At 43.2% G+C, this 24,913-nt stretch overlaps 1 protein-coding gene across 1 annotated transcript; it reads right to left on the bottom strand.

Annotated features, from left to right (window-relative positions):
• Window positions 1-5,592: 5,592 nt before the first annotated feature.
• Window positions 5,593-20,612, bottom strand: alox5ap (arachidonate 5-lipoxygenase-activating protein). The gene is made up of 5 exons (XM_078222225.1): window positions 20,383-20,612; window positions 20,168-20,249; window positions 11,981-12,051; window positions 7,694-7,775; window positions 5,593-6,051 (listed from the first exon to the last, which is right to left on the bottom strand). Exons 1-5 carry the CDS (start codon window positions 20,450-20,452, stop codon window positions 5,889-5,891), a joined length of 468 nt encoding a protein of 155 aa, XP_078078351.1. The 5' UTR covers window positions 20,453-20,612; the 3' UTR covers window positions 5,593-5,888.
• Window positions 20,613-24,913: the final 4,301 nt, after the last annotated feature.

Below are 24,913 nucleotides of genomic sequence, written 5' to 3'. Positions count from 1 at the left end.
CAGGGCATCATAGATGGGCATTGCCATCATTATGCCAGGATGCCAGCCAGCTGCCTTTGTGATTAGAAGAGTGCCAAGGAGCAGCTTGTCTATCTTCACAGATGGAAGTTTACGGCATGTTTTCAGGCAGCTGTCACAATGCCGTCATCAGCAACACTAAAACTTCCCTCAATATTCAACCCTTCCAGCAACTGGATTGGGGGATATCTCCAACACACCTAACTCATAAAATAATATCAGAAAATGCTGGAAAAACTTAGCAGGTCTGGCAGCATCAGTGTAGAGGGAAACAAGAGTTAATGTTTTGAGTCCAATATGACGCTCCTTCGGAAGAGGAGTAGAAGTGTCATATTTAACTGGAAACATTAACTTTGTTTCTTTCTCCACAGATGCTGCCAGAACTGCTGAGTTTCTCCAGCACTTTTCATCTCCATCAGGGGAGGTGCTGGCATCGTGGTATAGTTGCTGGACCAGTAATCCAGAGAGCTGGGGTAATCCTTTGGGGGCAGATGGTGAAATTTGAATTCAATAAAAATCTGGAATTGAAAGTCTAATGATGGCCATATTGCAAATTGTAGTTAAAAACCCATTTGGTTCACTAATGTTCTTTAGGGCAGGAAACCTGTTGTCCTGGCCTAAATGTGACTCCTGATCCACAGTAATGTGGTTGACTCTTAAATGCCCTCAGGGATGGTCAATAAATGCTGGCCCAGTCAGCGATACCCACATCCCATGAACGAATAATTTAAACAACTTTGGATCTCCAGTATCCACAGTATTTGGCTTTTCTTACACATAACTTTTAACACTCCTTCACAACCTTACCATTTTTTAGTTTCATGGGTATTATCAAAGCCAAAAACCACTAGGTCTCTAACTAAGTACAACACATGGCTTCTCAAACAAATGTTCAGTTGCCTAGAAGGGTCTGGGGCTCCCTGTCATGTGCCCCAGAGAGGGCCTCCTGCATCATAATGTGTAGCTTCAGCCTACACAACCTTTCTGCATTTGGGGGAGGCAGAGAAACAATTCTCACCAGTTGAGAAAGACCAGTGATGGCAAGGAAGAACCAGTTGATGGAGGGCCACCTTGCAGCAAGAGATACACAAAATGCATTACTTACCCAGCCATTCAGGTGACAAACTAATCTTCCTTCCCTGAAAACTTACAGAAAACCTCACTGCATTAACAGTTCCTGTTCCATCCTTCACCACTTCCTTAATGCTACATTTAAAATCAGAAACCACTCAGCCGCCTCCTCCACTAACTGACCCACTGACATGAACTCACACTGCAGATTTGATAAAATAATGTATTTAACTCCTAATATAATAATTATTGTGAATTCATTTCTCACCCAACGTCAGCCCAAGGTACTTTTCTTGAAAGATGCATGAGGTGCCCCCTTGTGGCCTTAGTCAAGATGGTGGAAAGCAGCGATTACTCTTTCTGGGACCCCTGGGATAGTTGCGGTTGATGACTTGTGAGGACCTGGCAGCCAGGTCCTCCTCATATATAAAAGAGCAGAATGCAGTGATGAAAGAGCCTTGTGCTGAGATCCTGAAAGAGGGCAGTACGTACTGTTCCCATAGAGCCGCCACCACCTGTCCTGTGGGGCTGGGCCTCTGCATTGTCACTGCACTATGGGGAAGACACTTCCAAAGTTCCTTTTTGGTCCCACCAATCTGTCCAAGGTTGGGGCCTGTTTTTCCGTGCTGAAGCCCAGAAATTGTCATTTGAGCTGCTTAGTTTTCTAATGGTCACTGAGTGATTACCCTCACAATGTGAACAGTTATTAGGTGGTCATTAGAAAATGAACAAGCACAGGTTTGAGCCCTCACTAGGTAGAGTGAGATACACCCCATGAGGAGCACAACTCCCCATTAGAAATATTGGAATACATAACCACCATTTTCCATGGATAAGGCATGACCCATTGAACCAAGGCTCCCATTAATTGTAGCTCTAGAAACTTCAGCAGCAGTATTTGCATCTCGATAAGATAATGATGATAAGCGTGAAAACTTAACATATGAGTAGAATGCCAAATGGCTCAACTGTTGAGCTTTATTACAATAATGCACAGCTGTTCCAACATCAGTGTGTGGACTGAAAGCTGAGAAAGCCACCCAGGAGTTAGTTTTCTAAGAATGCAGCTGTCTGAAAATTAAAATGTCAACTTTTTATTATTATTTACTAATGAAAGCAAAGCTTCTTAACTCTATGTCCAACTAGTAAGAACATCTATCAATAGCTTAGAATCACAGAGTTGTACAGTTTTACAACACAGAAAGAGGCCCTTCGGCCCATCGAGCCTGCACCGGCCATCAAGCATCTATCCTAATCCTATTTTCCAGCACTTGGTCTACAGCCTTGTATGCTATGGTGCTCCAAGTGCTCATCTAAGTGCTTCTTAAATGGTGTGAGGGTTCCTGCTTCTACAGATAGTGAGTTCCAGATTCCCACCACCCTCGGGATGAAAAGGTTTTTCCTCAAATCTATTAGTAACAATTAACCACAGAAATTCCTTTCTTGGTTCAACATTGCTCGCGGCCATTGTGTCAGGTCCTTCACAATATTTTCATGTCGTCTATTTAATGAAGTCTGTAAGATAAGAATTCAATGTACCCAACATAACCTTTGCATAGTGCTTTTACCCTCTGCACTGTGAATGGACCACTGTTGCCAATAATTCCTCTGCTTTCTACTAAACCAAGAGCTTTGATGTGACAAATCCCTATAATGGAAAGTATTTTTCATATCAAGTCTTGTTTTTTAAAACCATATTGAGTATTTGGGCCCAATTGCTGGTATCTCCTTTGACGCTATTTGCATCTCTTTGATAAAGGTATCACATAGATCAGCACATTTGATCATGATCATTGCCACATTATATTTGAGACATTGCTGCAGGAAGTTGCACCCGTTGTGATATCTAACTGCTCATGACTGTACCTGCCTTGTGGCTCAGTTCTTCAAGAATCATTTTAAAATGTATTTTGTCCCAGTTTGTTTCAGGACCATTTAAATCATGTTGGGTTGTCTCTAACTGAATCTGAAAGTATTTTCCATTTTACAGTTGTCCAAATTGGTATGTGATCATTATTTTAAAAACAGCTGCTTTATTTTGGGAGGGACAGGAAGTGGCTCTAAAGATATTAAAAACCTCCCATATTAATGGGAAGGTAAGGAGAAGACTGTGGTTGGCTGACAAATTAAGGAAAGCCAGGAATGTGGAAGCTCTGCCAATCTCAAGGTTCCCGGCTGCCCAGAACGATGTCCTGGCTGGGTGGGATCAAAAGCAAGCGGCAGGAGGCCCAATGGGAAAACGAGTGGGAAAGCTCAGTGGCTTTGTGTGTGGTAGGTCATGTTTGACCAATTGCTGATGACACGAAGATGAGTGGGAAAGCGAATTGCGTGGAGGATGCGGAAAGTCTGCAGAGAGATTTGGATAGGCTGAGCGAGTGGGCGAGGATCTGGCAGATGGAATATAACGTTGGCAAATGTGAGGTTATCCACTTCGGAAGAAATAATAGTAAATTGGAATATTATTTAAAAGGAGAAAAATTACAACATGCTACTGTGCAGAGGGACCTGGGGGTCCTTGTGCACAAATCGCAAAACCTCAGTCTGCAGGTGCAGCAGGTGATCAAGAAGGCGAATGGAATGTTGGCCTTTATCGCGAGGGGGATAGAATATAAAAGCAGGGAGGTCTTGCTGCAACTGTACAAGGCACTGGTGAGGCCGCAACTGGAGTACTGTGTGCAGTTTTGGTCCCCTTATTTGCGAAAGGATATATTGGCCTTGGAGGGAGTGCAGAGAAGGTTCACCAGGTTGATACCGGAGATGAGGAGTGTAGCTTATGAGGAGAGATTGAACAGATTGGGTCTGTACTCGTTGGAGTTTAGAAAGCTGAGGGGTGATCTTATAGAGACATATAATTGCAAGAGTATGTACCGTGTAGCTGGTGGATGTTGTTCTCACGTGAGATGATGGCATCTGAGTCGATGATCCACGGTACACGGTACATACTCTTGCAATTCGGCCAACGTTGTCTACCTGATACGCTGCAAGAAAGGATGTCCCGAGGCATGGTCCATTGGGGCAACTATGCAGACGCTGCGACAACGGATGAATGAACACCGCTCGACAATCACCAGGCAAGACTGTTCTCTTCCTGTTGGGGAGCACTTCAGCGGTCACGGGCATTCGGCCTCTGATATTCGGGTAAGCGTTCTCCAAGGCGGCCTTCGCGACACACGACAGCGCAGAGTCGCTGAGCAGAAACTGATAGCCAAGTTCCGCACACACGAGGACGGCCTCAACCGGGATATTGGGTTCATGTCACACTATTTGTAACCCCCATAGTTGCCTAGACCTGCAGAGTTTCACTGGCTGTCTTGTCTGGTGACAATACACATCTTTTTAGCCTGTCTTGATGCTCTCTCCACTCACATTGTTTTGTTTCTTAAAGACTTGATTAGTTGTAAGTATTCGCATTCCAACCATTATTCATGTAAATTGAGTCTGTGTCTTTATAAGCTCTGTTTGTGAACAGAATTCCCACTCACCTGAAGAAGGGGCTTAGAGCTCCGAAAGCTTGTGTGGCTTTTGCTACCAAATAAACCTGTTGGACTTTAACCTGGTGTTGTTAAACTTCTTACTGTGTTTACCCCAGTCCAACGCCAGCATCTCCACATCAAGGTTATATAAGGCATTGGTGAGGCCGAATTTAGAGTATTGTGTACAGGGTTTTGGTCACCTAGTTACAGGAAGGATGTAAATAAGGTTGAAAGAGTGCAGAGAAGGTTCACAAGGATGTTGCCGGGACTTGAGAAGCTGAGTTGCAGAGACAGATTGAATAGGTTGGGACTTTATTCCCTGGAGCGTAGAAGAATGAGGGGAGATTTGATAGAGGTGTAAAAAATTTTGATGGGTATAGATAGAGTGAATGCAAGCAGGCTTTTTCCGCTGAGGCTAGGGGAGAAAAAAACCAGAGGGCATGGGTTAAGGGTGAAAGGAGAAAAGTTTAAAAGGAATATTAGGGGGGGCTTCTTCATGCAGAGAGTGGTGGGGGTGTGGAATGAGCTGCCGGATAAAGTGGTAAATGCATTTTTAGCATTTTTTAGCACTTTTAGCATTTAAGAAAACCTTGGACGGGTTCATGGATGAGAGGGGTGTGGAGGGATATGGTCCAAGTGCAGGTCAGTGGGACTAGGCAAAAAATGGTTCGGCACAGACAAGAAGGGCCAAAAGGCCTGTTTCTGAGCTGTAATTTTCTTTGGTTCTATGGAGGGAGGGAGGGCTGTGAACTGAGTTGCGATCAGCGACACTCGAGGAGGGGTGGGAGGGAGGAAAGGAGTCTTTTCTTGAAGTAATTGGAGTCTTGGGGAAGGGAAGGTTCCACAATCTTTCCACATTCACATCCATAGTCCCGGTTTCTTAGAACAATCCATTTGTGCCTCCAATTGCAAGATGCCATTTTGTTGAGGGCATTAGCATGTGTGGCATTTACGCCAGAAGTGTTTTACCTGTTGCCATGCAATCAACCACCATCTCATGAAGTGGCTGTCCATACTATTGAAGGCATTAGTAAGGTCTTGTTTATACTGTACCCTTTAGCTGTAATATAAATGCTGTATAACCCACGTCGTGTAAAACTCTGATTCTGTTAAATGTTGTGGCTTGGTGCACGTACATAGTGTCCTGAATAATAATTAAGTTTCAGTTGATTTTTATTAGTATGTCACATAAGAAATGTTAAGGACATTAAAATTTGTACTTAGTTTTTTCATCAAAAAAACCACGAAGGATTTGCTTAAACATGTAACCAATTGATTGGAGTTATTCAAGTTTAAGTGTTAACGCTAACAATGGGTGTTACTTGATTAAGGAATAAGAAGCAAAGCAGCAGAGGCTTTTGTGGCTGTTTGAATGTAAAACAGAAAGTTGATTCCAAGGAAATAGTTTGTTGCATAGTTGATGATTCCAGCAGCCGCCATGATGAACAAGAATGCCATTAAACGTTTTCCAAAAAAGAAACCAGGAAGGCTGTAAAAATAATGAAAAGGAATTAAAGATGCAGCTTTGGAAACTCACTGAATATGTTTGTAGAAGTCAAAATCCACAAATAAAATTGCTTACAGGGCCACCGGTATGAACAAATCAGATGCAGCATCTAAGATACTGATATGGCATAATTGTGACCTTAAGCGCACATACCTCAACAATGACTTATCTTCAGCACATTCAAAGAACAGACATTTTTGCAAGTGCCCACTTTCTGAAGGTGAGCCTTGTCTGCAACGAGGCAGACATGCTCCCACAATTACCCAATACGCTCGCGCAAGAAACAAAACTCATTGTCACAAAGTGCACATCTGTAACATCATCCCTGTTGAGTGTCATGAGTCCTCAGTCACCTCACTCAAGTCAATGTCCCATCTTTGGAAGAGCAGTAATACACTTGCCTTGCCCTCACAAAAGGTACATTGCCAACTGATCAAAGAGTAGTAGTATTAAAAACCCATATCTTAACTCACACCTCTCATCCCTTTCCTCCCAAGACCCAAGTACGTTAGATTCTAGCCCTAAGACCAAGTTTCTTGGTAGCCTTATGTGGACAAAGCCTCTGGCTGACTTACAAGACTTTAAAATAAGAAGGCTGGGCCGTAGACCGACATTCCCTCAACGTGTTTGTCTTACTCTTCATCCCTCAATGAGAACCAAACATATTGTTGGCTCAAATACATCTGAACACACCAGCCATACCTGTCTGATTCCGGTGCAGGTGACGCCAAGGAGCATCAAGTGTTGGTCTATAGATTCATAGAATCCCTACAGTGCAAAAGGAGGCCATTCAGCCCATCAAGTCTGCACCGACCACAATCCAACCCAGGCCCTATCCCCATAATCCTACTTATTTACTCTACTAACCCCCTGACACTAAGGTGCAATTTGGCTTGGCCCGCACATCTTTGGAGTGTGGGAGGAAACTGGAGCACCTGGAGGAAACCCACGCAGACACGGGGAGAATGTGCAAACTCCACGCAGACAGTGTGGAGTTTGCACATTCTCCCTGTGTCAGCGTGGATTTCCTCCGGGAGCTCCGGTTTCCTCCCTTACTTCCTGGGACCTCAAATACTAGAAAATGTTTGGTTCCAACCACCCTGCCCCATCCTTACATAATTCAAAGCAATTCTATCATGTTACTCTGTATTCTGATTTGCTCTAATGAACAAAACCCCAGTGTTGAGTTTTGAATGGACTTGGATTTACTCAAAGCAGGCAGTATCCTGATGATTCTGAGTTGTTTCTTCTCTAAATACCTGGGGTAATTTTAACTTCCCCTGCAAGAAACTGATGGGATCAAATGCCTGTTTTACATCTTGCCCCAAGGTTACTTGCCATTGACTCCAATTTGTGATTGAACCATGGCACCTTTATCACTAGAGGAGTGGCTTTTGCTGCCAAATAAACCTGTTGGATTTTAAGCTGGTGTTGTTAAACTTCTTACTGTGTTCACCCCAGTCCAACACCTGCATCTCCACACCTTTATCACTACACAGTGACCTGAATGAGACCATGTGATGGGGATATTTTCAAAATGTAACTGCAAAATAGCACTCGAGCAAAGCACCTTGATTGAGGAAGATTTGTATTTATTAAAGGATGCAGAACAAAGAACTTTTACCTTTGACTGGTTTCTCCGAGATAACCCACAAAGTATTTGTGCCTCACCACCAAATACAACAATCCAGCGAAGGCTGCAGGAGCTGACAGAGGAGAAATCACAGAGTGGCGTTAGTTACTCAGAATCTTGGTAATCTAAAAAACATGAGTAAATGTTGACCACTACAAACGGTGTTTGCAACAATCCCACTGAACTCTCCGAAAACAGAAGGCATCAATTCTCAGAATGATGGGAACTTCAGGTATGAGTAAAAAAGCACCTTTCACAACCAGAGTTAATAGATTGAGACTGTCACAGTTCCAAAGCCAGAGAGGTATTACACCGAGGTTATGCTGTTACATCAACAGGAGCAAGATAGATGGAGTCTTAAAGGAATGCCACTTTAAAGGTCTGACTATTGGACCATAAGACGTAGGAGCAGAAATAGGCCATTTGGCCCAACAGGTCTGCTCCACCAAGTGGGAAAATAAAGGAGCTACAAAGCAGTTTAGTTCGTGTTTTATAATAAAAATTGGCTCATTTTAATTCCTTACTGTGTGTCTCTTTTAAGAAGGTTAACACGTTAAGTTTCACTCAGGTTGGTCAGTATCTGAATAGGCATTGCACCTTGTGAAAGTAAATGTATAAAAGGTTGCGGGGCTGAATTACCTCACTGGTTTTCCTAATCATTCGCTATAATGTTGGCAGACGAGCTCCGAAAACAATGTAGAAATGACACGAATACAGATTTTTCAACCCTACGGAGAAGCAAATGGTCCAGGAAAAAAAAAATGGATACCATGGGCGAGATTCTCCAGCCTCCCAGCCGCGTGTTTCCCGCCGGCGGGAGGTTGGAATGTTGTTTGCGAGCGGCGGGATTCTCTGGTCCCTCCACTGTCAATGGGAATTCCCACTGACATCACCCCAGTGGGAAACCCACAGGCAGGGGTGCACTGCCGGCAGGACCGGAGAATCCCGCCGGCGTGAACGGCTAGAGAATCCCGGCCCATATCTATGAAGGGAGATTCATGATGCTGGCATCTCCAGAATTAAGCACATGATTAGAGAAAGATGAAAAAACTAAATCTAGATGAATGAATTTTTAAGAGACAACACTAGCCTCTCTTCCTCGTATCATGTGTGTGCTGTGTCGAACTATTGGCTCAGTCTATCAGGAAGGATGTGGGCATAAGAGTGGTAACAATCTCAGGCCACTGAGGCACTCAGTTCAAAGCCTTTCCATACCTGGACAATTGCTGCCATCAACAATAGAGCCAATGATTCGAGTCTGGAGGACCCTTCATCAGAGTTGGTTCATCAGCTCTGATGAAGGGTCATCCAGACTCGAAACGTTGGTTCTGTTCTCTCTCCACAGATGCTATCAGACCTGCTGAGAGTTTCCAGCATTTTCTGTCTTTGTTTCAGATTCCATCATCTGCAATATTTTGCCTTTATCTTAGTGCAGAAAAACATCTTTGACCACAAGTGTAAAAGTCCACACGCAATATTCTTGATGCCCTGTGAGAAAATGAGATGGTGGATCCTTTTGGATTGTTCCTTTAGTAGACTTTCAAACTTGTCTGGAAGAATGCCCATTTGGAGTCTTGGTGCCCACACGCGCTGTCCTTGTAGCAGCTGTGACGGAAGAGACTGTGGCCCACCTCCTTCTGGAATAAGCCTTTGCAAAGCAGTTCTTTAAAGAGATGCAGTGGTTTTTGTGAGGTTCATCCTGAGCAGTTCCGTAACACAGGACTCTGTGCTCCGTGGAATGTTCCCAGGGACACACCCCAAGATGAACATAAACTGCTGCTGGTGGACCATCAACTCGGTGAAAAATGTTCCTTGATCTTCCAGTGCAGAGAGCTGGTGATGACCGAGTGTTGCAGACTGACACATTCCAAGGTCCAGGATTGTATAAGTTGAAGATGCGCTAAAACCTGGGGCAGCCACTGCAAAGGTTCAATTGGGAAAGGCCACTGTCTAAGGCTCTGCTGCCACTGTACAACAAGATGTGGAGATGCCGGCATTGGACTGGGGTGGGCACAGCAAGAAGTCTCACAACACCAGGTTAAATTCCAACAGGTTTATTTGGAATCACGAACTTTCGGAGCACTGCGATGGACTCACCTGATGAAGGAGCAGCGCTCCGAAAGCTTGTGATTCCAAATAAACCTGTTGGAATTTAACCTGGTGCTGTGAGACTTCTTACTGTGCCCACCCCAGTCCAATGTCGGCATCTCCACATCTTGACGTACAATACCAAGGGGCTCAAACCATGTAAACCTCTTGGGCTATATGCATCAGAGAATGTTTGATGTGAAATGTAAATATACATTGTAAATATAACACGTAATGTCAGGTCTCGTGAGGTACCTCACATAGAATCATAGAATCCTACAGTGCAGAAGGAGGCCAATCGGCCCATCGAGTCTGCATTGACCATAATCCCTCCCAGGCCCTATTCCCATAATCCTATGCATTTACCCGAGCTAGTCCCCCTGACACCTAGGGGCAATTTAACATGGCCAATCCACCTAATCTGCACATCTTTGGACTGTGGGAGGAAACCGGAGCACTGGGAGGAAACCCACGCAAACACAGACAGTGAGCCAAGCTGTGAATCAAACCTGGGTCCCTGGAGCTGTGAAGCAGCAGAGCTAACCACTGTGCCGCCCCGCCGCTCACGTACTGTATTGAAAGCAACTGATCTGACACATGTGTACCGTTACGTAATGTCCTTTCAAAAATCTAGGAATAAAATATATTTTTGGGAAAATTTGTGTATGAGACCAGGGTATCATTGTTGAAGCTGCAAGATTAACTGTAAATGCTAAGCTACACTTATTATTCTTCGATTCCTGGCTCGGGTCACTGTCTATGAGGAGACTGCTAGTTCTCCCTGTCTGCGTGGGTTTCCTCCGGGTGCTCTGGTTTGCTCCCACAGTCCGAAAGACGTGCTGGTTAGGTGCATTGGCCATGCTAAATTCTCCCTCAGTGTACCCGAACAGGCGCCGGAGTGTGGCGACTAGGGGATTTTCACAGTAACTTCATTGCAGTGTTAATGTAAGCCTACTTGTGACAATAATAAATAAACTTTGACTTGCTGTTCAAAACGGTTGATTTGTCAGACTGATATTATAACAGGTGTAAGGATGGTGAATCGGGATGAGCATTCTAACACAGCCACTCAGTGTTTCCAGCTCAGTTCCCTGAGCTGGGCATCTTTAAGTACAATGGTTGGGTTCCCAGTGGGATTTCTTCACCAAGGGGAAGCTTACCACCGAGAAAGAGGAAGGTGCAGGTGGTGCTATAATGGGGCCACCATTTAAAGTGCGGCAAAGCCACAACAATCTGAAGAGTTAAACTCAGGCTGAGCTGAGCCCTAAGGAAGTAAACTGAGGGAACAGAGGGTCAGGTGTCACTACTAGACTTACTCCCTCCTAAAAGCTCAGCTCCTGCTATTGCGCCTTTGACTACTATCATCCCTGTGCTGGCGGCCTCTGGGGTCAGTAAGAAAATTAGGGGGGTGCCTGAAAACTGAGCAGGTTGCCAGGTTGCGCCTCCACTACCGTGACTGATATGCAGCCAGTTGGTGAAGCAACACCAGAGAGGCCTTCCTTGTGGGACTAGCGGGGGGAGTGGGGTGGTGAATGGGACGGTAATGTACTAGCTTTCCCAAACCATTTCTCTTGATTTCTTATCATAGAATCCCATTCGGCCCATCAAGTCTGCATTGAACACAATCCCACTCAGGCCCTATCCCCTTAACCCCACGTATTTACCCTGCTATTCCCCCTGACTCTATGGGGCAATTCACCATGGCCAATCAACCTAACCTGCACATCTTTGGACATCCATTGTGTCATCTGAAATCTTTCCTTTTCCTCTGTTGCATCACCTCATTTTGGAGGTAATTGGGGAGGTATAAGAGGGGGGAAATCCAATGCTATTGAATGTTGTTGAAGATGTTAATGAAGGATGTGTTGCTGAAATGTCATCTGTTCCTTGCCCATTGCTCTCACAGTGTAAAGCATTGCAACTCCTTGGTAAGGATTAGTACTTTGTAAGTCAAAGCCAGTCATTGATTCCCCTTATGTGTCGCAGAAGAATCAATAATGTTGCTTGAATTTTGTTCAAAAATGCTACAGTAGACTCAAATGACTTGAATTATCTATAAAAGGTGTCAGAGGCATGAGTGAGCATATTAATAAAAATAAATGAAATAAGATAACAACAGAAATACATGGCTTTCACTTCACAAACTACAGGTGGATTCTTCATTTGTAAATTATATCAATAATACCTTACCCTGACTACAGAAAAGTCCAGCAGTCCACAGTAAGGCCAGGAACGTGGAATAAACCTCAATGCAGTTATGGCTAAAAACAAAACAGAAAATATAATCAAAGGCATCATGAATTTTCTTGCAGCATTACAGGAACATAGGAACAGTAGGCCATTCAGCCCTCGAGCCTGTTTCAGCTATTCAATGATATAAGGGCTGACCTGGAGCTTAACTCCATCCTCTGTCATGGCTCCATATCCTTGAGCAACAAAAATCTAAGGATCTCAGATTTAAAATTATTAAGCAAGCTAGCATCTACTAGTTTTTGGTTTTGGTTTTACGACACTTATATCACCCTTTGCATGAAGAAATATTTCTGAACTCTCTCTTGAATGGCCTGGGGGTGACATCCCCTAGTCCTAGACTCGGCCACCAGCAGACAAAGTTTATTTGTATCTCCCTTATCAATTTATTTCAAAATCCTAATCAATCACCCCCTCCCCCCGACCCCACCCCACCCCCCCCCCCCCTGCCTCCATGGTCCAGCAGAAACCAGCCTTTTATGCAATCACTCTTCATGATCTACCCATGGAGATCTGGTGAATTTGTGTTTACTTCTTCCCATGCCACTATATCCATTCTAAGGTAGTGTCCAATTACAGCCATTATTGAATGCATTCAAGAGGTGGCTAGATATAGCAGTTGGGGCGAATGGGATCAAAGGTTATGGGGAGAAAGTAGGATTAAGCTATTGAGTTGGATGATCAGCCATGATTGTGATGAATGGCAGAGCAGGCTCGAAGGGCCAAATGGCCTCCTCCTGCCCCTATCTTCTAATGTTTGTTGAAATTATTGGATGACAATGTTCATTTAGGCAATTGAAACAAATAATGGCATCAGAAATTCACCTGTTAATGCACACACCTCCCCAGATATTTGCAACATTTTACAAACCTTTTCTTTCACTGGAACCAAATCAGATTCAGTTAGCTGATCTATACACTTCAGTAGCTCTGACCAAGGGTCATCTAGACTTGAAACGTTGGCTCTATTCTCTCCCCACAGATGCTGTCAGACCTGCTGAGAATTTCCAGCATTTTCTGTTTTTGCATCAGATTCCAGCATCCGCAGTATTTTGCTTTTATCTGTAGCTATAGTATTTCACTTAGAGGCCTCCGGATAATGCATGAAATGAAATTTGCACTTATGATATTTAAGAAGTAGGAGGAAAATTGAAAGAGAAGTAACACTTGAATTGAAAAGTCACATATATCAAGTCAGGGTAGCAATCTTGCCATACAGAAATGTAAAGTAAAAGGCTAACTGTAGTGACAATTGTCTGAAGACAAAATGAGACACTCGTTCAGATCCTAACATAGATTTCAGGAAATAAATCTGCTGCCCGTACTCGATCTGGCTTGTGTGTGACTCCAGTCTCATACCAATGCAACTGACTCCTCTCTGAAGTGAGCTAGTCAGCCACTCACTTCTAGGCCACCGCTACAAAGATTCAAACATGAACTGCAGCGGTTCAAGGAGATCAAATGTCCCCTTGTCAACACAACCCAGAGTGGATAATAAACATTGGTCTTGTCAGCGACTGCCATGGGATGCGAATGAATAATAAAAACACATGCTGGACTTCACTGGAAGGATCCATTTAAAATGTACCTTGCTCAACCAAAGATGGATGCTAATATTAATGAGGAAGTTAAAAACAAGAAAATGGAAATTGGAAGGTTGAACAAAAGTCTACTTACAAGGTAATACTGATCCAACTTTAAAGAAAGTTAAACTAGAAAACTGACAGGGAAATGCAGTACAAACATATTGAAGAGAAATTCGGCCATAAAAAGAAAAATACTCTAGGAGTCTGAAAATTAATCTGACTTTATCAACAATAATTTGACTATTCTATTAGCTCCCTGTGGAGTTCCCATTGCTGCACCCCTCCGGCATAGGTCCATCTGCCCCCACTCAAGCCCTACCCTCTTGGCACTGTCCCTGGCACAGTTATGGTGCTCGGTGGGCAGCACCAGGATGCCCAGTGGGCAGTGCCAGGGTACCAGACAGGCAGTGCCAGGGGCCACAGCCTGGCCCTGCCCCCAACCACCCGGGGGGGCTTCAATGGCCTCTGACCCCCCCTGGCGAGGCCATCATGTCTGGTCTCTGCTGGTGGAGATTAGCTGCGATTCTCGCTGGGGAGAACTTCAACCGACAAGGTGGTTAAGGTAAAGGTGGTTAAGGTCAGCCAGGACAATAGCATCCAGGACTCATGAATTAATATGGGCACAAAGCCAATTTTGCCAGCAGAACAGGGCCGGTACAATCGGGGGAGGCGAAAAACTGGGTGACTTTCTGATTTTCCACCTCCCGGCCGATCTTACCACCTTGCCTTGCTGAAAATCAGGTGGGACAAGGTCATAAGATCACACCCTGAATGAGTTCTAGACATTAGTATTATTTCTTGGTGTTTTCTTTATTTTCATAGTAATGCGCCATTTAGAACCATAGAATCCCTACAGTGCAGAAGGAGGTCATTCAGCCCATCGAGTCTGCACTGATTCTCCAAAAAAGCATCTTACCCGGGTCCCTGGTGCTGTGACGCAGCAATGCTAACCACTGTGCCACGGTGCCACCCAATTTACAGTTTAAAAATAACTTACATTTATATAAGATTCGGGTGTCAAAAACATTCACAACTGTTCATGTGAAAAACATGTGTGAAGTATACAAAATAATACAAAGCATTGTTGAAGAAATAGGTTTGTTGAGGATTCTGAAGGTAGCAAGGGAAGTTGTTAATGTGAGCGTTTCAGAATGGGTGAATTGAGGGAGCGTGGGGAGAATGTCCAGTTAGTATATAGAGTTAGAGGAGGTTGCAGAGAAATCGTGGAGCAAGACCATGAAGGAGTTTGTAAGCAAGGATGGGATTTTTAGTCTGATCTGTTCTGGGATTAACCAATGAAGGCTGACAAGGACAGGAATGAAAGATAAACGAGAAATAGAAAACAGAGTTCTGGATGAATTGGGATTTGTATAGGAGAGAGTTCTAAAGGCTGGAGATTCGAGTGCTGGGGCGTTTCAACAGCAATTGGAGTACAGTAAAAGCTGAGGCAAGCAAATTTACAGAAGTAGTGATGGACAATCTTAGTGATGGAAAGGAGATGGAGCTTAAAACTCAACTGAAGCTGCACATTTTACATTGTAGGGATGAACCTGAACCTAGAATCCAGCCAAATTCAGGACATATCAGGAGGTACACGCTTCAGGTGCACTGTGCCTAGCTAGTGCCTAGATGAATGAAGGAGAGGAAAATAGACATGAGATATTAACTTGAGGACCTGTTCTGTCAATCTTGATGGCAATCCCATCTTCTTATTGCTACCTAGCTATCCACCCTGGGAAATCACAAAAGTGCAGGAATGGGAATTTGGTGGGGATAGCGTTACTCGTGGTTGCGACCACTGCTATAAATAAATTACTTGACAACTAGGCTTATACAAGAGCAATAGCTCTTTGTGTGGGGTAGCTGGGGGTCCTCGGGCACCTCTGCACTATATTGTACCGGCTTCATTAAAAGAGAGGTAAGGAGACAAAATTACAAGAGCAGAATAATTCTGCAAAAATAGTCTGTATTCATGGACTGTAAAGAAGAAGAAAGACATTCCATTTCTCAAGCAACCACTTAAAGAACATGGTGGTCTGATGCAACAAGAGATAAAACGGATGTGGCATCATTCTAGTTGAGGCTTTAAAAATGAGTACAACTTCATTGCAAAAGAGGAAATCCCTTTTTTAAAGTTTCCTGCTCATGTTCTGCATCTGACAAGTAGCATCCAGCTGTTTCCAAGATTTATGAGATAAGTCTCATCTTGTGCAAATTCAGGATGTGAAATGTACATTCAGTGCCACCAGTCTGTGACCACTGGCTAAATTCTATCAGATTGTCCAATACCATACCTGTGGCACTTAAATGCCAAGAAGCTAATTAAAATACTGAATAATAAAGTTAGTGATTGAGGAACTTGGGTGATTTTTGAACATACGAACGTGCGATCAAAAAGTTTAAAATTTAAGTTTATTTATTAGTGTCACAAGTAGGCTTACATTCACACTGCAATGAAGTTACTATGAAAATCCCCTAGTCACCACACTCCGGCACCTGTTTGGGTACACCGAGGGAAAATTCAGCATCCCAATTCATCTAACCAGCACATATTTTGCACTGTGGGAGGAAACCGGAGCACCCGGAGAAAACCCATGCAGATATGGGGAGAACATGCAAATTCCACACAGAGTGACCCAAGCCAGGAATCGAACCCAGGTCCCTGATGCTGTGAGGCAGCAGTGCTAACCATTGTGCCACAGTCAAGGGGCAGGAGTAGGCCATTCAGCTCCTCGAGCCTGCTCTGCCATTTAATAAGGTCATGGCTGACCTGATAGTCACTTCAAATCTGCATCCTGTCTTCCCCCGATAATGAATAACCTCTTGTTTATTAAGAATCTATCCCTTCTGCCTTAAAAATATTCAGAGACTCTGTTTCCACCACCCTTTCAGAAAGAGAGTTTTGGTGACTCAGAAGCCGCTGAAAGAAAAGAATTTGCCTTATTTCCATTTTAAATCGGCAACCACTTATTTTTAAACAGTTCTAGATTCTCCCACAAGAGGAAACATCCTCTCCACATCCACCCTGACAAGACCCGTCAGGAATTAATCTTTTGAGCTCATTAAATTGGCATGAATTTACAAGCTGAGGGAAGTGTTAGCTTCAGTTTAAACAGTGAGGTTGGAGGTTAATCTGTGTCACAATGTGTCAGGTTGTGAGTTCACTGCCTTCCAAATTCATGATCTTTCAAAGATTATGAACAGAATGTAAATGAGTGAGGCCAGGCTCTTTCTTCAGAAATACTGAGTCAGAAGGCAATTGAGTCAGGCCACGATGCAAAAGGTTAGACAGCAGTATCCCGGAAATTAAAAGAACAGTCATTGTACACAACCTCTTAGCTAGAAAATAGCGCCTGATACAAATGATGATAAAAAAGGTAAAACTTTAAAATGTGAGGGCATGTAGCATCCTTTCATTGCTTGTTGCATCAGGTTAAACTGGCTATGCTAGTTGTTCAAACATAAAAGGGGAAAGTTTACAATATGCTAATATAATAGAAGAACCCTGGACTGTAGAGAATCATAGAATCCCTACAGTCCAGAAGGAAGCCATTTGACCCAGCAAGCCTGCACCAACAACAATCCCACCCAGGCCCTATCCCCATAACCCCACATATTTACCCTGCTAATTCCCCCTGATACTAAGGGGCAATTGAGCATGGCCAATTAACCTAACCCGCACATCTTTGGACTGTGGGAGGAAACTGGCGCACCTGGAGGAAATCCTCGCAGACACGGGGCAAACATATAAACTCCACACAGAAAGTTACCCGAGGTCAGAATTGAATCTGGGTACCTGGCACTATGAGGCAGCAGTGCTAACCACTGTGCCATTGTGCCACCCAGTCTCAAATTGAAAACTATAGTGACAATGAAAGTGATAATAACTTGGAATCTCAATCAGGATAATAGCCAAAGCTCATCATCAGCTGTGAGGCAGTAACAATTTAGCTGACTCATTCTGTCTTCGACTGTGCAGAATCATTAGACCCCGATTCTTAATTTCTTTTCTTGATCCCAACATCTTTTACATGTCATCAACTCATTAAGTCTCAGATACTGGGAAATGTACATGTGCATTTTAAGACAACCTGTTTCACCTCACTGAGAGTGTTCCTTACTTTTCTACTTGAGCTGGTTACTTTGTAACCCAGTAGAGTTGCACTTTAAATTCTACTTGATTGGAATACTATACCTAAATATTCTTTCCCCATTCCTCACTTCCTCTGAATAACAGTCATGTGGCCGCATGCATATTCAAAATTTCAGGTGCAATCGTGCAGACAAAGAAATAAACCACCCTTGACACATTTCAACTTAACTGGAAGTTATTTAACACTCGCCATGCCAAGATTAGTTTTACTCATACTTCCTGCTTTGGTACATTCTTATACATCAGACATTGAGCTGGTCTCAAAAGAGGGCAAACCTTACATTTCTTTTCTTTGGCTGAATAAATAGTCTTTGGGCTTGGTTATCAAAGACTAGTTACCCAGTAGACGTAGGAAGGAGATACTAGGGAAGTGATTTAAAGTTTTTTTCTTGAAAGAAAGAGCTTATAACCAATAATTACATTGTACAGAAAAAGTTAAAGCGTAAAATAAAGAGTAGGTTAAAAAGTCAAGCCTTTGGCACCTTTGAATTTGACGGGGAAAGAGTTTCCATTAGATTGTACTGCTACTTACATAAATGCACCCAAAATTGGCCAACCCTTTGCAAAATGAAATCATAGCATTTTGAATACAAATGGCAAGCAGTGCAAATCATCATTCTGCGAGGTCTCGCCCATAATACTGGCCTTGCCCCCAAATTGAACTAAGTGCCATTGTGAGTTGGCAGATCTTCAGTGGCTGTTAAAATTAAACTGGTTCCTTTCAGTGCAAAGATAGTAGAGGGCACATTTAAAGTTTATTTATTAATCACATGTAAAGCTTACACTGCAATGAATTTACTGTGAAATTTAAAAGCTTTTGGATTTAATTTTATTTACTAAGAAATGAACTACTCTACACCAATATAACTAACAAATGGTTCTGCATAGTTTTTTTTAAAAAAAACTTGAACCCATTCCCCCATCAACCCTTTGGTGGCTAACCTACGTTGGCTCCTGCTTAAACAACAGCTCAGTTTTGAAATTTTCAGCCTTGTTTCCAAAACCTTCTATGGTCTCACCCAATCCTTAATCTCCTCCGCTGTGCAATGCTTCAAGGCATCCACTGAATTCCTCTGATCTTACCCTCCTGAGTTCCCCAAATTTAACCCCACCAACCTTCGTGACTGCGCCTTCAGCTGCTTAGACCACAAGTTTGGAAACCCCTCACCGATACACCTCTGCCTCGCTATCCTTAAATAGTCATTTATAGCACCCATTAAAACCTATCTCTTTGATCAAGCTTGTGGTCATTTGCTCTAATATTTTCTTATTTGGCTTGGTCTCATATTTTGTTTTACACTGTCTCTGTGAAACACCTTGGGGATGTTTCATTATATTAAGGGTGCTAAATAAATGCAAGTTGTTGTTGTTACAGTAGGGCTCTCAATAGGACTCAATTTGAAAGAAGTTAATTGTCAAACTACCAAAACTTCAGTTAGGTTAATAATCAGCTGAATTCAACCAGTACAGTCCATAAATTCGATTCTAAACACGGACTGGCCTCAGAATTAAAACATAATTCGAAGCGGTTTTAAAACTCAGTTTACTTTTTTTTAAACACAGATTTACAATTTATCCTTAGCTACTTTGAAGTTGGACTCCAGGTTTATTTTAGCTGAGCCTTACCATTGTTTAAGTCGCCATTCAATGTTCAACCCCCTTTCCTACAATCAAAATGTTCAGCCTCAAGATTGAACAGAGGGGGTTTTGCAACCATTGGTAGTTGTCCAATTAAACAGCTTCACACCACGGAAACTGAGAAGGCTGCCTTACCGAAATTAAAATTCTGCTTCATAATATTGAGAGAAAATGTTAGAAACTGGGTAGTGTAACTCACAGGAACCTGCAAGTATTTCATCTCCAATAGAATCAATTGACTATATTCCCCATCAGAACGTATTGCTTTGTTTTGTAACCGGGATTCATGGAAGAATATTAGAATAATAATATAATCCCTACAGTAGAGCAGGTGGCCATTCGACCCATCGAGGCTGCACTGACAACAATCCCCTATCCCCCCCCACGTATTTACCCTGCTGATTCCCCTGACACTAAGGAGCATTTTAGCATGGCCAATCCACCTAACCCGCACATCTTTGGGCTGGAACAAAAATAGAAAATGCTGGAAAATCTCGGCATCTGTGGAGAGAGAACGGAGCCAATATTTCGTGTCTGGATGACCCTTCTTCGGAGCTATTCAATGGGAATGATTGGCAGCAATGATTGGTGTTGGGATTGAGTTAACCAATTTCACCCTTTGTAAAGTGTCTGAAGGCTCCACCTTACTTTACTAATATGCCACTATTGATTTTAAAAACAGTCTTGTTATTTAAAATAAAGTGCATTTCCTCCCCTACATTGCAGCAAGCGGTGGATGACGGGACTTACTTTGCTACACTGACCCGTTCGAAGGCTGTTTGTCCCGAACGCTTGTGGAGTGATTCATTCTGCACCCTGTACGCAAAGAATACTGCAAGGGAAGAGGACAGAAGAACTCATTATTATTAATCAACAACATTGAAATCGTCTCCTCTCCGGGAATCAAATGCATCCATTGCAATGCGGATGTGCACTCTGGTTACAAGTAAAGCCAGTTTCCTTACCATTCTGAAGGGCACTGAGCACAGTTACAGTGCCCAGAAAGATCACATTGTCCAAGATAGCAATATCCATGTTCAAGCTCTATAACGGTGCCTGTGCCAGAGGAGGGATTGAGAATGAAAAGTTGTCCAGTTCCTTATCTCTCTATCGGTTAAACTTCCGATTTTTTTTTGTATTGCATGCAGCGGAAGAAAGCTAACTTATACTTGAGCGGTTTGGGGCGGTTTGGGGGGGTGGCAATATTTCTCAACACTCTTTGTTAGTACAAACCCCAGTGGTGTCAAAGGAGTTTCTTTGTAAGGTCGATACCTGGGACCTGGTAAAGAATGCACAGTTTCAACGATAAATACATTTTGATAAATATCATTCTCATCATTGAACGGTACAGCTGAAAAAGAGGCCATTCGACCCGTCGCACCTGTACTGGCTCCAGTTAAGAGTTACCCAGTTAGTACCATTCCCCTGCCTTTTCCACATAACCCTGCATTTTTCTTTTGCCATTCTGGGAAAACGAGGTTAAAAGGTGAAATATTGGAGAAGCGATAGCAAACATTTAAGAGGATATTTCACAACTCTCAACAAAGATATGAGAAAGAAAGACTCCATGCCAACTTCTGCAACCAACTAAGGAAGCTAAGGCGATTTCAAATTGAACGAAAAACCTTATAATGCAGTGAAGATTTGAGATAGGCTAAAACATCAGAACATTTTTTGGAAATCAGCAAAGGATGACTAAAAAAAAGGAGAAAATAGAATACGAGAGAAAATGAACAAGAAATATAAAAACACCGTAAAAACTTCTACAAGTGCATAAAAAAGAAAGATTTGATTTATTATTGTCACGTACTGAGATACAGGGAAAAGTATTGTTTTGCATGCTATCCATACAAATCGTACCAGACATAACTCGCAAAGAGTCACCACGCTCCAGCGCCATCCTGAAATATCGCTGAGGTCAATCCACAGGGAGAATAATACTACATCCCCAATCTCTCTCCACTCCCTGTGTTGTGGGGACTGGCTGCAAGTATTTTGGGGTCTTGTGCCGAGGTTAAGTATTGTGAATTAAAGGAACATGAACAACAGGGGAAAGAAATAAAGTTTTAAAATTGAACTAAAAATCTAAAGACGGCAACTTGCACAATGGATTGCTGCCCTACATTAACATGTCAATAGTGAGACATTGATTGCAAATGTGTCAGAGACTCAGGGAGTGGAGTGCGCATGCAGCTCAGAGCAGCTAAAGTGAGCACTGGTCCCTTAGTGGATGAGACTGAGGAATTAATAATGGGAAACAAGGAAAAGTAGCACAGTGGTTAGCACAGTGGTTAGCACTGCTGCTTCACAGCTCCAGGGACCTGGGTTCGATTCCTGGCTTGGGTTACTGTCTGTGTGGAGTTTGCATATTCTCCTCGTGTCTGCGTGGGTTTCCTCCGGGTGCTCCGGTTTCCTCCCACAGTCCAAAGATGTGTGGGTTAGGTTGATTGGCTATGCTAAAAAAAAATTGCCCCTTAGTGTTCTGGGATGCGTAGATGAGAGGGATTAGCGGGTAAAATATGAAGGGATATGGGGGTAGGGCCTGGGTGGGATTGTGGTTGGTGCAGACTCGATGGGCCGAATGGCCTCTTTCTGCACTGTAGGGTTTCTCTCTTCTCTCTGAAATGGCAAAGGTTTTAAACAAGTATTTAGTATATATCTCCACAGTAGAAGACACAAAACATCCTAAGAATAGTAGAAAATCAAGAGGCAAAAATGAGGAAAAAGTACTAGGTAAACTAATGGTGAATATATACTGACAAGTCCCCTGGACATGGTGGTCTGCATCCCAGAGCCTTACAAGAAGTGGCTGCAGAGATAGTGGATGCAATGGTTATAATTTTCCAGCATTCCCTAGATTCTAGAAAGGTCCCAACAGATAGGAAAATCACAAATGTAACATCTCTATTCAGGAAAGGTCTGGGCATCACTGGCTGGACCAGCATTTACTGCCCTTCCCTAAGTCTTGTGAAAAGGAAGAGGGAAGCTTATGTAGGGATGAGGAAACAAGGTTCAGATGGCTCGATTGAGCGTTACAAGTTAGCAAGGAACGAGCTGAAAAAGGGGCTTAGGGGAGCTAGGAGGGGACATGAAAAGTCCTTGGCGGGTCGGATCAAGGAAAACCCCAAGGCATTTTACTCTTATGTGAGGAATAAAAGAATGACCAGGGTGAGGTTAGGGCCGGTCAAGGACAGTAGTGGGAACTTATGTACGGAGTCAGTGGAGATAGGCAAGGTGATGAATGAATACTTTTCTTCAGTGTTCACCAAGGAGAGGGGCCATGTTTTTGAGGAAGAGAAGGTGTTACAGGCTAATAGGCTGAATGAAATAGATGTTCGGAGGGAGGATGTCCTGGCAGTTTTGAATAAACTGAAGGTCGATAAGTCCCCTGGGCCTGATGAAATATATCCTAGGATTCTTTGGGAGGCAAGGGATGAGATTGCAGAGCCTTTGACTTTGATCTTTGGGTCCTTGCTGTCCACAGGGATGGTGCCAGAGGACTGGAGAATGGCGAATGTTTGGAATAGAAATGACCCTGGTAATTATAGACCGGTTAGTCTTACTTCGGTGGTTGGTAAATTGATGGAAAAGGTCCTTAGGGATGGGATTTACGACCATTTAGAAAGATGCGGATTAATCCGGGATAGTCAGCACGGATTCGTGAAGGGCAAGTGTGCCTCACAAATTTGATTGAATTTTCTGAGGAGGTAACTATGTGTGTTGATGAAGGTAGGGCAGTTGATGTCATATACATGGATTTTAGTAAGGCGTTTGATAAGGTCCCCCATGGTCGGCTTATGATGAAAGTGAGGAGGTGTGGGATGGAGGGAAAGTTGGCCGATTGGATAGGTAACTGGCTGTCTGATCGAAGACAGAGGGTGGTGGTGGATGGAAAATTTTCGGATTGGAGGCAGGTTGCTAGCGGAGTGCCACAGGGATCAGTGCTTGGTCCTCTGCTCTTTGTGATTTTTATTAATGACTTAGAGGAGGGGGCTGAAGGGTGGATCAGTAAATTTGCTGATGACACCAAGATTGGTGGAGTAGTGGATGAGGTGGAGGGCTGTTGTAGGCTGCAAAGAGACATAGATAGGATGCAAAGCTGGGCTGAAAAATGGCAAATGGAGTTTAACCCTGATAAATGTGGTGATTCATTTTAGTAGGACTAATTTAAATGTGGATTACAGGGGCAAAGGTAGGGTTCTGAAGACTGTGGAGGAACAGAGAGATCTTGGGGTCCATATCCACAGATCTCTAAAGGTTGCCACTCAAGTGGATAGAGCTGTGAAGAAGGCCTCTGGTATGTTAGCTTTTATTAACAGGGGGTTGGAGTTTAAGAGCCGTGGGGTTATGCTGCAACTGTACAGGACCTTGGTGAGACCACATTTGGAATATTGTGTGCAGTTCTGGTCACCTCACTATAAGAAGGATGTGGAAGCGCTGGAAAGAGTGCAGAGGAGATTTACCAGGATGCTGCCTGGTTTGGAGGGTAGGTCTTATGAGGAAAGGTTGAGGGAGCTAGGGCTGTTCTCTCTGGAGCGGAGGAGGCTGAGGGGAGACTTAATAGAGGTTTATAAAATGATGAAGGGGATAGATAGAGTGAACGTTTAAAGACTATTTCCTCGGGTGGATGGAGCTATTACAAGGGGGCATAACTATAGGGTTCGTGGTGGGAGATATAGGAAGGATATCAGAGGTAGGTTCTTTACGCAGAGTGGTTGGGGTGTGGAATGGACTGCCTGCAGTGACAGTGGAGTCAGACACTTTAGGAACATTTAAGCGGTTATTGGATAGGCACATGGAGCACACCAGGATGATAGGGAGTGGGATAGCTTGATCTTGGTTTCAGATAAAGCTCAGCACAACATTGTGGGCCGAAGGGCCTGTTCTGTGCTGTACTGTTCTATGTTCTATGTTTTATCACTTGGCTTTGCTATTCAAAGACATTTTCCAACCATGCACTTGATTATCTGTATCACGGTGTGATTGGTTATCACATTGCGTTACAGATAGAGGATCGGAAAGTATAAAATAGAACAGTAAAATGCTAAGAAACACCTTTAGTAGTGCTGCAAGCTTTATAGGGAAACAAAGCTCCAAGCAGAACTAAACTGTGGTATCTGTAGAGATCTTACCTAGGGCAGGACTGTCTCAGGCTGATTATGATTGAGTAAACACAGAAATTGTTTCCAAAAGCTCTCCATAGTTGCAAAGCATGTATAAATTTAGATCTTTCTGCAGTTAGCTGGTCATTATAGGAGTTATGTCAATATTTTTCCATGTACTGCTGAAACATTTAAAATAGAGTTTACCTAAGTGCAGCTACTTGCTTCTTATCAGCTCAACCCATAGACTATCAAACCAAGTGGGCTGTCAGTAATGTCAGCAATTTGAGAGGTTCTGTTAGATTAAAGATGTTATAAAAACTGCAAGCTATTTTTGTTTCCTTCCATCCTGACTGAATCTAACACATCTCAAGTCAAACTTTATGTTTTTCAT

Source organism: Mustelus asterias, chromosome 10 (assembly GCF_964213995.1).
Source record: "Mustelus asterias chromosome 10, sMusAst1.hap1.1, whole genome shotgun sequence".
Taxonomy (NCBI): domain Eukaryota; kingdom Metazoa; phylum Chordata; class Chondrichthyes; order Carcharhiniformes; family Triakidae; genus Mustelus; species Mustelus asterias.
Note: the sequence above shows the minus strand (reverse complement) of the source record. Positions and strands in the feature narration are given on the sequence as shown.

Coding starts and splice junctions, on each gene's coding strand:
- alox5ap (XM_078222225.1), bottom strand. CDS start 20,452: ATGGATATTGCTATCTTGGACAATGTGATCTTTCTGGGCACTGTAACT. Junction 20,250..20,382: donor GCTCAGTGCCCTTCAGAATG/GTAAGGAAACTG, acceptor CTTCCCTTGCAG/TATTCTTTGCGTACAGGGTG. Junction 6,052..7,693: donor CTCGGAGAAACCAGTCAAAG/GTAAAAGTTCTT, acceptor TTATTTTTACAG/CCTTCCTGGTTTCTTTTTTG.